Here is a 13,773-nt window from a genome sequence, read left to right as displayed (position 1 = left end):
TTTTACCATGAAGGTTCTAAGTTTAAATGTTCATCAACACAAGGGAAAAAACTATTACATGCCAACATCCTAATTTTATACTTTTCATTACTTCATTAAACAAGCAAAATTAATTGGTTTTCAGCCATTGATTAAACAAATATTCACTGACTTCCCACTAAGGGGCAAGCACTCTGCTAAGAGACCAATATCGAAACCGTTCTCTTCGAGTCAGGTCTGTGTCTTTACAATTTCTCACAGTCCCAATTCATACCACCTATTCCAGGTACATCTTCTCCCTGAATCTACAGAAAAATGCCAGCCTCATTCAAATCATTCCTCTCCCCCCAAAGCTGTCTTTCCCTTTTAAACACCCGGTACAGCGCCTAGCACTAGTGAGCCTTCAACAAACATCTGATGTAGATAAATACATAAATAAGCCAGGTACATGCCAAACAACTTCCCAAGATTAACTCTACAGTTATGGTTTCCTTCGGAATGGGTATACAGTATGGTGTGTATCTTCTTATAAAGAGAGAACATCTTTATGAGCTTCAAATCACAGTGAAGACTAATAAAACTAAAAAGATGAGTAAGAGTCACTGCCCTCAAAAAGATCACATTCTAGTTAGGAATGGAAGACAAAATAATAACCCTAACCCAACAACATCTGTAGCACTTCCCTGCAGGTGGTGGTGGTGATGGGTAGTGGAAGAGGCACTGGTGATGGTGTGATGTCATGGTGGTGACGGAGAGGGCGGTCAGGGTTTAAGTGGGGGTGGGGCTACCCAGAAGTAACCTCTGAGCAGGTGCTTGAAGAAAAGGAGTTCGACAAGCAGCAAGCATCGAGAAGGACAAGCCGAGAATCAAGTGAGGGGCAAAGGCTCTGAGGTATAAAATAGCATGACCAGTTCACAGAACCAGAAATATTTCCATATGGTTGGCATAAGATGCCCCAGAGAGAAAGTACAAAACCTGGAAAGATGAGCAGGTAGATATGCAATAGGTAAGAATCTTATATGTTAGGTGAAAGAGCGCTTAGTGGGAACAAACACCTTGCACTTAAAGTCACCTAGCATCAAATCCCTGATTTGCTATTTCGCTGCTACTGGAACAGCAAATTATTTTTTGAGCCTAATCCATAAATGTGAAATGAAAGAGGTAATGCAACCTACTTTACAGAGTGACTGCAAAGATTTAAAAAAAAAAAAACAATGTATGCAGAAAGTCTAACCCAGGGCCTGACACACAAAAATCAAGGCAGTAGAAGTGGAAAGAAAAGGAGAGAACTTAGTACAGTGTAGACAAAAAGAGTATTTGGTATCTAAGGATTTAGGGGGCATATGAAGGAGAGAAACAGCTCAAGATGGTCTTAGATTTTTATCCTTCCTTACTATGAAGGCAGTGGTGCCACTAACCACACTAACCTTGGTGGGTAGTACAGGGATGAAATGGGTTGGTGAACAGAAAAGTCGGGAGAAATAATGAGGTGTAGGAAAGTAACTTAAAACATATATATGGAAGGCAACTGGAAAGTCTGGGTTGAATCTGTGGGAAAAATCAAGAGGTACAGAGGTGGCAGTAATCAGTAAAGATAACAGTTGTGCCGTGGGTAAGTGCAGGGAGAACGTGTACTTACAATGGGCAGACAAGAGCTAAGCAGATAATCCTGAAGAATATCGCAGATTTAAGGGACAGAGTCACATAACCCTAGAAATTGGTACCTTTCTTTAAAAGATACCTGTGGTTACGGTTTTCCCTGAAGTCACACTTCTTGATAGTAAACCCTTAAGTTGTGTGTCTGTGTCCCAGTCTCAGAGGCTTGGAACAATTGCTGGTATGTTCACAACACCCTGTGTTCCCAAACTTGGGGTAAGAAGACACAATGAACAGAGAAGGCAGCAGAGACAAAGATAAAACTGAGAAACAGCAGCAGACAGCAACTGCACTAGAAAAGTGGAATATAAGATGATGAAATGTTCTTCTTCTGTTAGCACCCATCCCAACCTCCCCTGTAACAGAAAAGTAGGAAATTTCCCACTTCAGTCATTGTTTCTCATCAAAAAAAAAAAAAAAAAAAAAAGACCTTCTAGTACTCAGCTAAAAAAGAATGATTAGGCATTTAACTTAGAACAGGGGTTTTGTAGGTAGGTTGAGTTTATTATTTTTTTAATGAATATATTTATTTTTTTCTTTTCTTGTTTTGAAAGTGAAAGTCTGAAACTCTAGTGGTTTTTTAAGAAGTCTATCAACAGCAGCCCAGGTAAAAACCAGTCCCCAGATCTTCCTTAAACACAATTACATCATAACAAAACAAGTTAGATTTTTTTCAAAGCCAATCCAACGCATGTTAAAAAATTCAGTTCCAGGGCTTCCCTGGTGGCGCAGTGGTTGAGAGTCCGCCTGCCGTTGCAGGGGACACGGGTTTGTGCCCCGGTCCGGGAAGATCCCACATGCCGCGGAGCGGCTGGGCCTGTGAGCCATGGCTGCTGAGCCTGCGCGTCCGGAGCCTGTGCTCCGCAACAGTGAGAGGCCACCACAGTGAGAGGCCCGCGTACCGCAAAAAAAAAAAAAAAAAAAAAAAAATTCAGTTCCAAATGGAGTTTACAAAGGTTGCCCCAAATTCTACTTTTTTTGCCCAGGGCAAACTTTTTACATCATGGTCCAAATTAATTTAGTTACCACAGCATTTTCTTTCTGGTCATCAAGATTTCATCAGAAAACCTGTGAACCAGAAGATCCTACTTTAGACTAGATTTATCTTCCTCAGAGTTGAACTGAAAATGAACTATTTTAGGAGAATTTAAGCAGGACTGTGATGTGAAGAACTGTTTGCAATAAGCAGTTCTAGTCTTGAGGTATCTCATGAACAGGCAAGAGCAGAAAGTAACTATCAATTTGTTTCCATGCTATTTAGCTAAGATGATTCCTCACAAGACAAAACCCTTTCTCTGTAATCATGGAAACGTCTCCAAACTTAGATTCAGTAATATTACGTTCAAACTACACAACAATGAAGTTAACATGAAGAGAAAGGCTCAAGAAGAGACTGGAGTTTATAGAGAGATCTTAAGTAGAACTATAAGAACTATAGCTTACATTCACTCAGCAACACGGAGGTATACAAACTGTAAAAGGCTCTGCAAGCAAACCAAACTTAGAGGATGAGTCTGTGCGGATGAAATATACAGACTTCCTAAGTATGAGCTTCCTGGTTATTTACAAAATCCTGGAGCATCTTCGAGGTTAAAATGTACAAAGAGTTTTGAAGAAAAATTAGGCTATTAAATCTTTTTTTTTTTTACTGCTTTATAAATACTCTAAGAAAATTAAACAAAATAACCACTCTAAATACTATTTCTAAAACCATTAAAGATATCACCTTTAGAGGCCATACATTTGATAGTCCATTCAAGTTTAGTTGCAAATATTTTACATTCCAGTGAGGGAAATAATTTAAGCAATTTATTATACGAGTGAAATATTTTCTAAATAGGGATAGTAACTTAGAACAAGGAGTATTTAAAAGTGAACCTAACTAATCATACTCAGTAAGGGAAGCTTTTTTGATGGAAAAGAATAGGGTTACCAAATAATTATTACTCCTGTAGTCTCAGAAGGGTTAAAAGAATTGGGCCATTTTTCTTATTCCTTTTCAAGTGAAAAAAAACATCGTATTGTTATGCGGAGAAAAAGTAGCAAATTAATCCACACAGTTTAAAAACATAACTTGTGTTTAATAATCGATGTAAAGGGTCTATTTGGTTTACTTGGTCATCTGAGAATATACTTAAACTTTTCGGTTTTTTCTAGCTTTTTTGTTCTCCCTAGAGTAAACATTCACTAACAAAAGCTAAAGACTGCCTAAAATGAGGACTCGAAAATAGCTTCTTGATTGCTCTCTATTTATACTTTGCTAAAGCCCCACCACATCTGTATTCTTCTGGAGATTTATGGTAATGCTGTAAGTTAACTATCATTTAAAGAATATGCGTTATGGCTTTTCTTGTACAATATCACCAACCCAACATTGTTTTCTCACTGTTTCTTTTCAGTTGTTTTTAATATCATTCAAGGAAGCCTGACATCTTCCCTGTGTAAAACACCATACTCATTCAGAAATTCCTCTTTCTCATACAACTATATACACTCACACTGCTTGGAACCAACATTCCACTTTATGAATTAGATTTTTTTAGTCTTTGTTGTAAGAAATATGAGTAGTAAAATGTAAGATATCTTTTACCAAAGGCCTTAGTACTTAAACACATTACTGATTCCTTACTGTTAAGGACTGAATGTTTGTATCCCCCCAAAATTCATATGAAATCCTAACCTCCAATGTGATGGTATTAGGAGGTGGGGCCTTTGGGAGGTGATTAGCTCATGAGGGTGGAGCCCGAATGAATGGAATTAGTGCCCTTATAAAAGAACTCCAGAGACCTAATTAAACTTAAAAGCTTTTGCACAGCAAAGGAAACCATAAACAAAACAAAAAGACAACCTACTAAGTGGGAGAAAATATTTGTAAATGATATGACCAATGAGGAATTAATATCCAACATATATAAACAGCTCATACAACTCGACATCAAAAAAACAACCCGGTTAAAAAATGGACAGAAGAGGGCTTCCCTGGTGGCACAGTGGTTGAGAGTCTGCCTGCCGATGCAGGGGACACGGGTTCATGCCCCAGTCCGGGAAGATCCCACGTGCCGCAGAGCAACTAGGCCCATGAGCCATGGCCGCTGAGCCTGCGCGTCCGGAGCCTGTGCTCTGCAACTGGAGAGGTCACAACAGTGAGAGGCCCGTGTACCGCAAAAAAAAAAAAAAAAAATGGACAGAAGAACTGAAAGGACATTTTTTGAAAGAGGAAATGCAGATGGCCAACAGACACATGAAAAGATGCTCAACATCGTTAATCATCAGGGAAATAAAAATCAAAACCACAATGAGATATCACCTCACACCTGTCAGAATGGCTATCATCAAAAAGAACACAAATAACAAATGCTGGTGAGGATGTGGAGAAAAGGGAACCCTTGTACACTGTTGGTGGGGATGTAAATTGGTGCAGCCACTGTGGAAAACAGTATTGAGGTTTCTCAAAAAAACTAAAAACAGAACCACCATATGACCCAGCAATTCCACTCATGGGTACATATCTGAAAAAAAACTCAATAATTTGAAAAGATACATGCACCCCAATGTTCACAGCAGCATTATTTACAATTGCCAAGATATGGAAACAACCTAAGTGTCCATCAACAGATGAATGGATTAAGAGGATGTATACACACACAATGTAATACTACTCAGTCATAAAAAAGAATGAAATTTTGCCATTTGCAGCAACATGGATGTACTTGGAGGGCATGATGCTAAGTGAAATAAGTCACACAGAGAAAGACAAATACTGTATGATATCACTTATATGTGGAACCTAAAAAATACAACAAACTAGTGAATATAACAAAAAAGAAGTAGGCTCACAGTATACGTATAGAGAACAAACTAGTGGTTACCAGTGAAGGGGGGCAATATGGGGTGGGGGTGGGGAGTAGGAGGTATAAACTATTGGGTAAAAGACAGGCTCAAGGATGCACAATATTATGCAACATGGGGAATAGAGCCAATATTTTGTAGCAACTGTAAAATGGAAAGTAACCTTTAAAAAATATATTTAAATTTTTTTTAAAAGGCATTGCCAAACAAACAAACAAACCATGGAGAGTTTTCTCTCTCTCTTTTTCCACCATGTGAGGATACAACAAGACAGCAGTCTACAACCTCAAGAGCGTTCTCACCAGAACTCAACCATGCTGGCATGCTGATCTCTGACTTTCAGCCTCCAGAACTGTGAGAAATAAATCTCTACTGTTTATAGCTACCCAGTCTATGGTACTTTGTTATAGCAGCCCAAACTAAGACACTTACCAAACTAGGTTAATGTATGTAAATGTACATGTACAAATACATATGTATATTTTTCTTTACCACCAAGGTGCTTCATATTTATATTGAAAGTAAAAACTGTTAAAACTTGTGATTAGCCCTATTTGTTTCAATGACACTCCTTGCTGATGACAAGATGAATGATAAACTAGTATTCCTATTTCTTTGGCTGGATTAGGTTAAGAAACAATGAGAACCAAATAGGATTCATTTTATGTTCTGAATGAAGTGTTCCTTTCATTAACTTGCTTCTGAAATAATCTCATTAGAAAACAATTATTGTGCTCCTAGGACTTGGCACTATGCACCGGGTGCTCCATATTTTAATTCCTATGTTATAACGCCATTTCAAACTCAAATCAAATATAGTAGCAGTGCTGTTAGATTTACATCTCACAGTAAACCTCACTGAATTTACAGTCACATGAATCCCAGCCTGTCAGCTCACTTCCTCAGAAGCACAAATCCATGTCAAGCCTCCAGCTGCAAAAAATATGCTCATAAAACACAAACCTGGGATCACTGTTAAACCAGGGAATTAGCTACTTGAGAAAGCATAACAAATTTTCTCATTTTAAATATGAAAAAACAAGGACCACTGTAAGACCAGTGGGAATAATACAAGAGACTTACATAATAATCTAATGCAAATAAAATGAAAGTGCATCTAACAGCCTCCGAATACTGGCTTACAAAGCATTAAGTGTTGCAAGAAGAACTTTTCAAAGAACATAATTTAGTTTAAATTTTTTTTTAGTTTAGAAAAAAGCACTCTGATTATTCAACTAAGTTGTAGCCACCCTCTTTAAACAGTTAACAAATCCCCGGAGAAGAAAAGCAGAACTTAACTGAGAGAAGTACATGAAAACAAACTAAATAAATTGCCTCACACATTATGCTGAAGGCTCAAATATCTCAATTTACTTTATACTTCCCATGAGTGTGAAATATACTTTCATTAACATCATTCCTTAGAGTAGGTTATTTTTCTACTTTAACATATACTTTCAAGTATGTTCAAGTATGTTAAAATCAGACTTACAAAGAAGTATTAAAAATATGTACTTAAAACACAAATAGCCTTCAAATAAATTCCACCAAGAGGTGGAATATTTTAATCAGGGTTCTCATAAGACCAGTATTTTGGTATGTACATGTATATAGCATGAAATATCCTTGTATATACTTTCTGAATATCATGTACACTTGGTCCCAAGCTGTTAACAGTAAAGCATCTCTCAGCTCCATTAAGGAATTGGCCCATTTTGGACTGACACCATTCTTTCAAAACTCTATTTAAGGGTAAGGAAGGGCATAAGGGCCATAAGAAATAATTGTCTAGACTTCCAAGAGGGTCAGGGAAAGAGCTATCTTCAGCAGAGCTATGAAACAGGCCATATCTAACAAATTAAAATTTAAAAATAAAATATTCATTTAAGTACAAAATAGCACCTGTACAAATATGGGTTTGGAACACATGATTTAAAAGTAGAACGTGAGAAAGACAGGCATATTTGTCAAAATGGAGCTCAAAATGAGTTAAAAAGAATGGCACACCCAAAACCATTAAGTGTGGTCAAAGACAGCAGTGAAATAGATAGACAGATAGATGTATAACTCAATCACTTTGCTGTACATCTGAAGCCAACACAACATTGTAAGTCAACTATACTTCAGTAAAACAAAATTTAAAAACAAATAAGAGAAGAATAACCCCCTAAATTTTAAGGTTATAGATTTTAATTTGGTCATAGTTAACTACTAGGAAAAGAAAAACTACTCCTTTTTAAGACTCATAATGTGATCACTGGGTAAAAAAATGCACATGTATATTTCTTAAAATAAATAATCTAATGTAAATTTTTTAAAAAAGAAGTCTATTTCAATATAGGCAGATGGTAATCACACTACAGTGTGCACTGGTTAGACTATATAGTCATTTATGGCATTTAATTTACAAGAGGGACCCAAAACAACGAGGGGATCTGAATAAAGTTAACAAGAGATTCATTTCACATTCAACAAGTAGTTACTGAGCACTATTCCCAGGATATAACAGATTAAAAAACTGACAAGGTCTCAGGTTCTCATGCACTTTACATTACAATGTGGGCATCCTCCATCCCACCCTCCTACCCTTGGGAGGGTAAGAGAAAGATTTTTTTTAATATGAAGGTAGGTAGGATAGGATAGTACAATAGAAATAACATGGAACTTTGAGTCAGATGACCTAAATTCAAATCCTAACGTGATTATCACCTCAGTCTGTTTCCTCACCTGTAAAATACAGATGAAGACGATCACAAGATTATAAGAATCAAATGATATAAAAAATATAAAAGCATTCTTTAAGCTCTGTTTATGTAAGAGGATCAAATTTCTTCTGTAAGATTTCAAAGGATATAACAAGGTTTCACCAAAAGGTAGATAGATTTCAGCTCCATACAATTTAGGGTTCATCCAAGATGGAATGGGCTGTCCCCTAATATTATAGGTGATCACACATGGGCTTACTGGCCTCTTGGCCAAAATCCAGAAAAACACAGTAAGTTCACATAACATGTCCACAGTAGTCACAGAGTATAATATTTGCTCTTACCCTCTCTGGGGAAGAAGCAAAACAAATGATTATGTTTAGTATTAAATATGTGCCAGATTAGTTCTTCTGCATGCATGATGCAACTGAAAGGTGACTGTTATATCTGGATCAATCTGTCCAAGTCCCAGTTTTTCCATCATAGGTTTGGTAGGAGAATTGAAAAAGATAGTGTAACTGCCCACCATAAAGCAGCTTCAAAAATGTCATTTCCCTTTTCCTTTGCCACTTACAAACTCTGTTCATGTATGCTCAACTTTCATTATTTGCTATTCATAGAGCAAGGGTATCTGATTAAACAAGAAGGAAATACTGTTCAGCACAATATTATTTTAAAAAACAAATAATCACTCACACATTAAAAAAGATTCCGTTCAAAAAAATTAAGTTCGGGGCTTCCCGGGTGGCGCAGTGGTTGAGAGTCTACCTGCCAATTCAGGGGACATGGGTTCGAGCCCTGGTCTGGGAGGATCCCACATGCCACGGAGCAACTAGGCCCGTGAGCCACAACTACTGAGCCTGCGTGTCTGGAGCCTGTGCTCTGCAACAAGAGAGGCCGCGATAGTGAGAGGCCCGTGCACCGTGATGAAGAGTGGCCCCCACTTGCCGCAACTAGAGAAAGCCCTCATACAGAAACCAAGACCCAACACAGCCAAAAATAAATAAATAAATAAATAAATAAATAAATTTAAAACTATTAAAAAAATTAAGTTCTGCAACTTTATATGGAAACCATGTTGACTTTTAAAAAAAGAACTGGAAAATACAGTATTAGCAACCTTGTATTCATTCTTCCACTCATTCAACAAATAGTACTAACCACCTACCATGTACTAGACATTTGCAATTAAAGTTTTTTTTCTGTGTAATTGAAGATTTTTAATTAGATATATTCCACAGACTGCAAAAGAAAATCTAACCTGGGTTCTGGCTATAAAAAGGTCCTCCGTTCATCTGATTCTGAAGGCTTGTTTGTGAAGTTATGGAAGGAGGGCGCCTATAGGGCAAAGAGCCCCCTATTGTTGGGGGAGTATGGCGAGTGGCAGGTCTATTCATGCTGTAGAACTGAACAGGATGACCTGGAAAAGGGACAGAACATAAATTTGTCACTAAAAGAAAATTATCTCAGACAATGAAATACTGTAGGTACAATGCCTGAATCTTAATAAGATTATTAAAAATAACAATATTTAGCTAATTAATTGCCATCTGACAAATATTAATGCAAGGTGACAGTTATTGCTCAGCTGACAGTATATCCAAGTGCAAAAGCAGGAAAGTAGGTAAATAAAATTATGATTAAGTTTGGAAAAGCTATATCTAAACAGATTACTAATTAATATTATGATTTTATTAAATTAGTAATTTGATAGGGTTTCAAAATCATCACAATTAAAATTTATGGGGGGCTTCCCTGGTGGCGCAGTGGTTAAGAATCCTCCTGCCAATGCAGGGGACAGGGGTGCAAGGCCTGGTCCGGGAAGATCCCACATACAATGCTGTGAAGCAACTAAGCCCATGCACCACAACTACTGAGCCTGTGCTCTAGAGCCCACAAGCCACAACTACTTAGCCCACGTGCCACAACTACTGAAGCCCGCATGCCTAGAGCCCGTGGCTCTGCAACGAGAAGCCACGACAATGAGAAGCCCATGCACTGCAACGTAGAGCAGCCCCCGCTTGCTGCAACTAGAGAAAGCCCGTGCACAGCGACGAAGACCGAACACAGTCAAAAATAAAAGCAAATGAACAAATTTGAAAAAAAATAAAAATAAAATAAAATAAAATTTATGGCTCACTTCCTCCCAAAAAACACCAGCAATTAAACACTGAAAACTAAACTCAACAAGATAAGAATAATGTTTAGAAAAGCAAAAGAAAAAATGTTTGACACACAGTCTTATTCCAAAATAATAATAACAGTAATAAATTTAAGGTAGCAAGCCAATTTGTTTAAAGGAAATCATAAAATATTTCAGCAAAAGGTCAAGGGACATAATTCCAAATCACATTTTTCAATAAAAAATACCCTTCTCTAAAGTTAGATTATTTTGTCTTAAAATTAGACTTTAACAAATTTACAATTATGAAAAAAAGCTAAGGTACAAAAAGTGTATCAAAAATATCTAATTTTTAGTATCATCCTGAACGTGTTCATATTTATCATCAATTTCATACATTTTGCTCTCTGAGAGCACTTCAACAACTAATGCCAACAGAAGACACTCTTTCCTAATCCAGCCAATTGCGTAGTTCAATCCAGTTCCTAAATTTTATCTTGACTCCACTTGTACTTAAAATCATTAGCTAAGGGCCTACTGTACAGACAGACCAAGTACTAGAGCACCCATGAGAGAGCAGGCAAGAAAAGAGAAGAAGGGGGAGGAATGGGGGAAGGGGAAGAGTGAGAGAGAGAAGAGGAGGGAAGAGAAAGGTGAGCGGAAGAAAAGGAGGGGGGAGGGGGAAGGAGAGGAGAGAGAACCAGGGAAGAAGGGAAGGGAAGAGGCGAAAAGAGAAAAACACAACAAGTTTTCTTCTTTTCCATGACTGTAAAATGGTTTTACATGACTAAAACTGATCTTCAGGAACTGTTAAATTTATCAAACTTGGATTCATATGGATCCTCATATAAAGAATATTATAGAAGCACTCAAGGGCTGCTATAGGATTTACTCTTCGTACGTAGGACAGTATCAAAACCCAAAACTCAATTCTGTTGTATAGAAGTCTTGAGTAGTCAAGCTCAAACATAATCCACTGTCAATTTATATAGCCATGATAAAAATGTAAAAGCATGTAAACTAATAAGCTATTTTTTAGAAGGTATATTTTGTCATTTGAATCACACATTACTGGCATTTTAGGCATTAATCTGTAACACCCTAATACAAACCTAGAATCATCAAGTTAAAAACTCTGATATTTAACACCATTATGAATTTTATATAGTTAGATCCAGTCTAAAACCTCCCATGTTATAAGCCATCAGTGATCCAAAGACACTACATAATAAAGACTCTATTCAAACCATTAATGAGGCATTTATTTTGCTTTGAGCTGAAAAACAAAACTACAGTTTAATTACCATAGACCTAACTATAAAAACCTGAAACTAAAAACTTCTAGAAGAAAACAAAACAAAAATCTTTTGTGACCTTGTGTAAGATAAAGAGTTTGTAAACACAACACCGAAAGCACAATCCCCAAAAGAAAAAAAAAAAAAAGCAATGAACGAGACCATCAAAATAAAGAACTTCTGCTCTTTAAAAGATACCATTAAGAGAATGAAAAGGTAAGTCACAAAATGGAAGAAAGTATTTGCAAGTCACACAATTAATAAAAGGCATATTCTGGGCCTCCCTGGTGGCGCAGTGGTTGAGAGTCCGCCTGCCGATGCAGGGGATACGGGTTCGTGCCCCGGTCTGGGAGGATCCCATATGCCGCGGAGCGGCTGGGCCCGTGAGCCATGGCCTCTGGGCCTGCGCGTCCGGAGCCTGTGCTCCGCAACGGGAGAGGCCACAACAGTGAGAGGCCCGCATACCGCAAAAAGAAAAAAAAAATAAAATAAAAGGCATATTCAGAATATAAAAGGACTCAATAAGAAAACAAACAACCCAATGAAAAAGGTGTGTGAGGGGAAGCAAAAACATTTGAACAGACATTTCACCAAAGAAGATGGCAAATGAGTACATGAAAAGGATGTTCTACATCATTATTCATTGGGGAAATGTCAGTCAAAACCACATGAGAAACTATTATACACCTATGAGAATGGCTAAATTAAATATACATATATATGTGTGTGTGTGTGTGTGTATATATGTATATAATGACAATACCATGTGCTAACAAGTACGCAGAGCAACTGGAAGTCTCACACACTGCTGGTGGTCATGCAAAGTTGTACAACCACTTTGGAAAACAATTATGCAATTTCTTCTAAAGTTAAGCATTCACTTACCAGACAACCCAGCAATCCTACTCCCTAGGTATTTACCCAAATGAAATGAAAGCCTATGCTCACACAAAAGTCTGTGTGTGAATGTATTTGGCAGTTTTTTCATAATCACCCAAAACTGGAAATAAATCCAAATGTCCCTCAATTGCGAAAGGGATAAACAAACTGTGGTAAATCCATTCAATAGAACACTACTCAGTAATAAAAAGGAACAAAATAACAAAACATGTAATAACGCATAAATCTCAAATGCACTGTGCCAAAAAGCCAGACCCAAAAGGTTACGTTACGTATGCTTCCATTTATGGTATTTTTACAAAGGCAAACTTTAGAGAAAAAAAAAACAAACAGATCAAGAGGTTGCCAGGGGCTAAGAGTGAAATGAGTGAAATGAGTGAAATGGAAGGACTGCCTACAAAGGGGGCATGGAGGAAATCTGGGGATGATAGGACTGTTCTATACCTTGACTGTAGCTGTGGTTATATCACTGTATACATTTGTCAAAACTCACATTAGTCCATACTAGAAAGGGTGAATTTTACTGTATATAAATTATACCTTAATAAAAAGAAAAGAAAAAAAAGTATTTGGTGGGTGATTCAAAGACACTACATAAAAGAGATTATATTGATATAAGTTGTTAATAAGGCATTTATTTTGCTTTTTGTTAAAAAACTGTAATTATTCACTCATACAAAAAATGTTGATTCAGTGCAGACTAGGAACTAGCACCTGTTATTAAATTATAATTTAATTCCTAAAATGTTGACTCTAGGTGAGGGTGATTTGTCCTTTCTGGGCCTACAACTGATTTAAAGATGTATTCCCTACTCTACTGATGCGGGAGCATAACAAGATTTCTATATTTAACTAGCTAGAGTGGCCTAACAGAGTGGTATGTAGATCAAAGGACAGCTCATGTTTACATACACCCACTGCAGAAAGCTTTTCTTAAAAAGTGCTGTTACAGAAGCTATGCCATAAAACACCATCCAAAATGAATGGATTAACATGGATTTTTAAAATGTCTTTTAAAACACTTAAACACCTAGATACAGCAGCAGCACTGCACATATATTCTATGAAGTACTTTATTAACCAGCTAAGGTGATGTGTTTCCAAACACATACATTTTTATAGTAGATAAGAACTTGTTTACTAAACCAGCATCACTATTAACTTTGAAAATATACTTTGTAGCAATTGAGCCTTTTTCTCCTTAGCCATGAAAACAAACTTTAGGTTGCAATTTTAAAACAGTAAAACACCAGTCAATCTTAAATTA

The 13,773-nt window shown here is 37.0% G+C and overlaps 1 protein-coding gene across 9 annotated transcripts in view; it reads right to left on the bottom strand.

Annotated features, from left to right (window-relative positions):
• The window catches only part of ABI2 (abl interactor 2), a 96,528-nt gene that overhangs the window by 15,944 nt on the left and 66,811 nt on the right, over nt 1-13,773 (bottom strand). For all 9 annotated transcript variants that reach the window (XM_081241930.1, XM_081241932.1, XM_081241928.1 and 6 more), the window contains exon 7: nt 9,451-9,609. In XM_081241930.1, coding sequence (XP_081098056.1) covers nt 9,451-9,609 — 159 coding nt within the window. The remainder of the gene's footprint in view (nt 1-9,450; nt 9,610-13,773) is intronic.

This window comes from Mesoplodon bidens (genome assembly GCF_964165515.1).
Source record: "Mesoplodon bidens genome assembly, chromosome: 8".
NCBI lineage: Eukaryota > Metazoa > Chordata > Mammalia > Artiodactyla > Ziphiidae > Mesoplodon > Mesoplodon bidens.
Note: the sequence above shows the minus strand (reverse complement) of the source record. Positions and strands in the feature narration are given on the sequence as shown.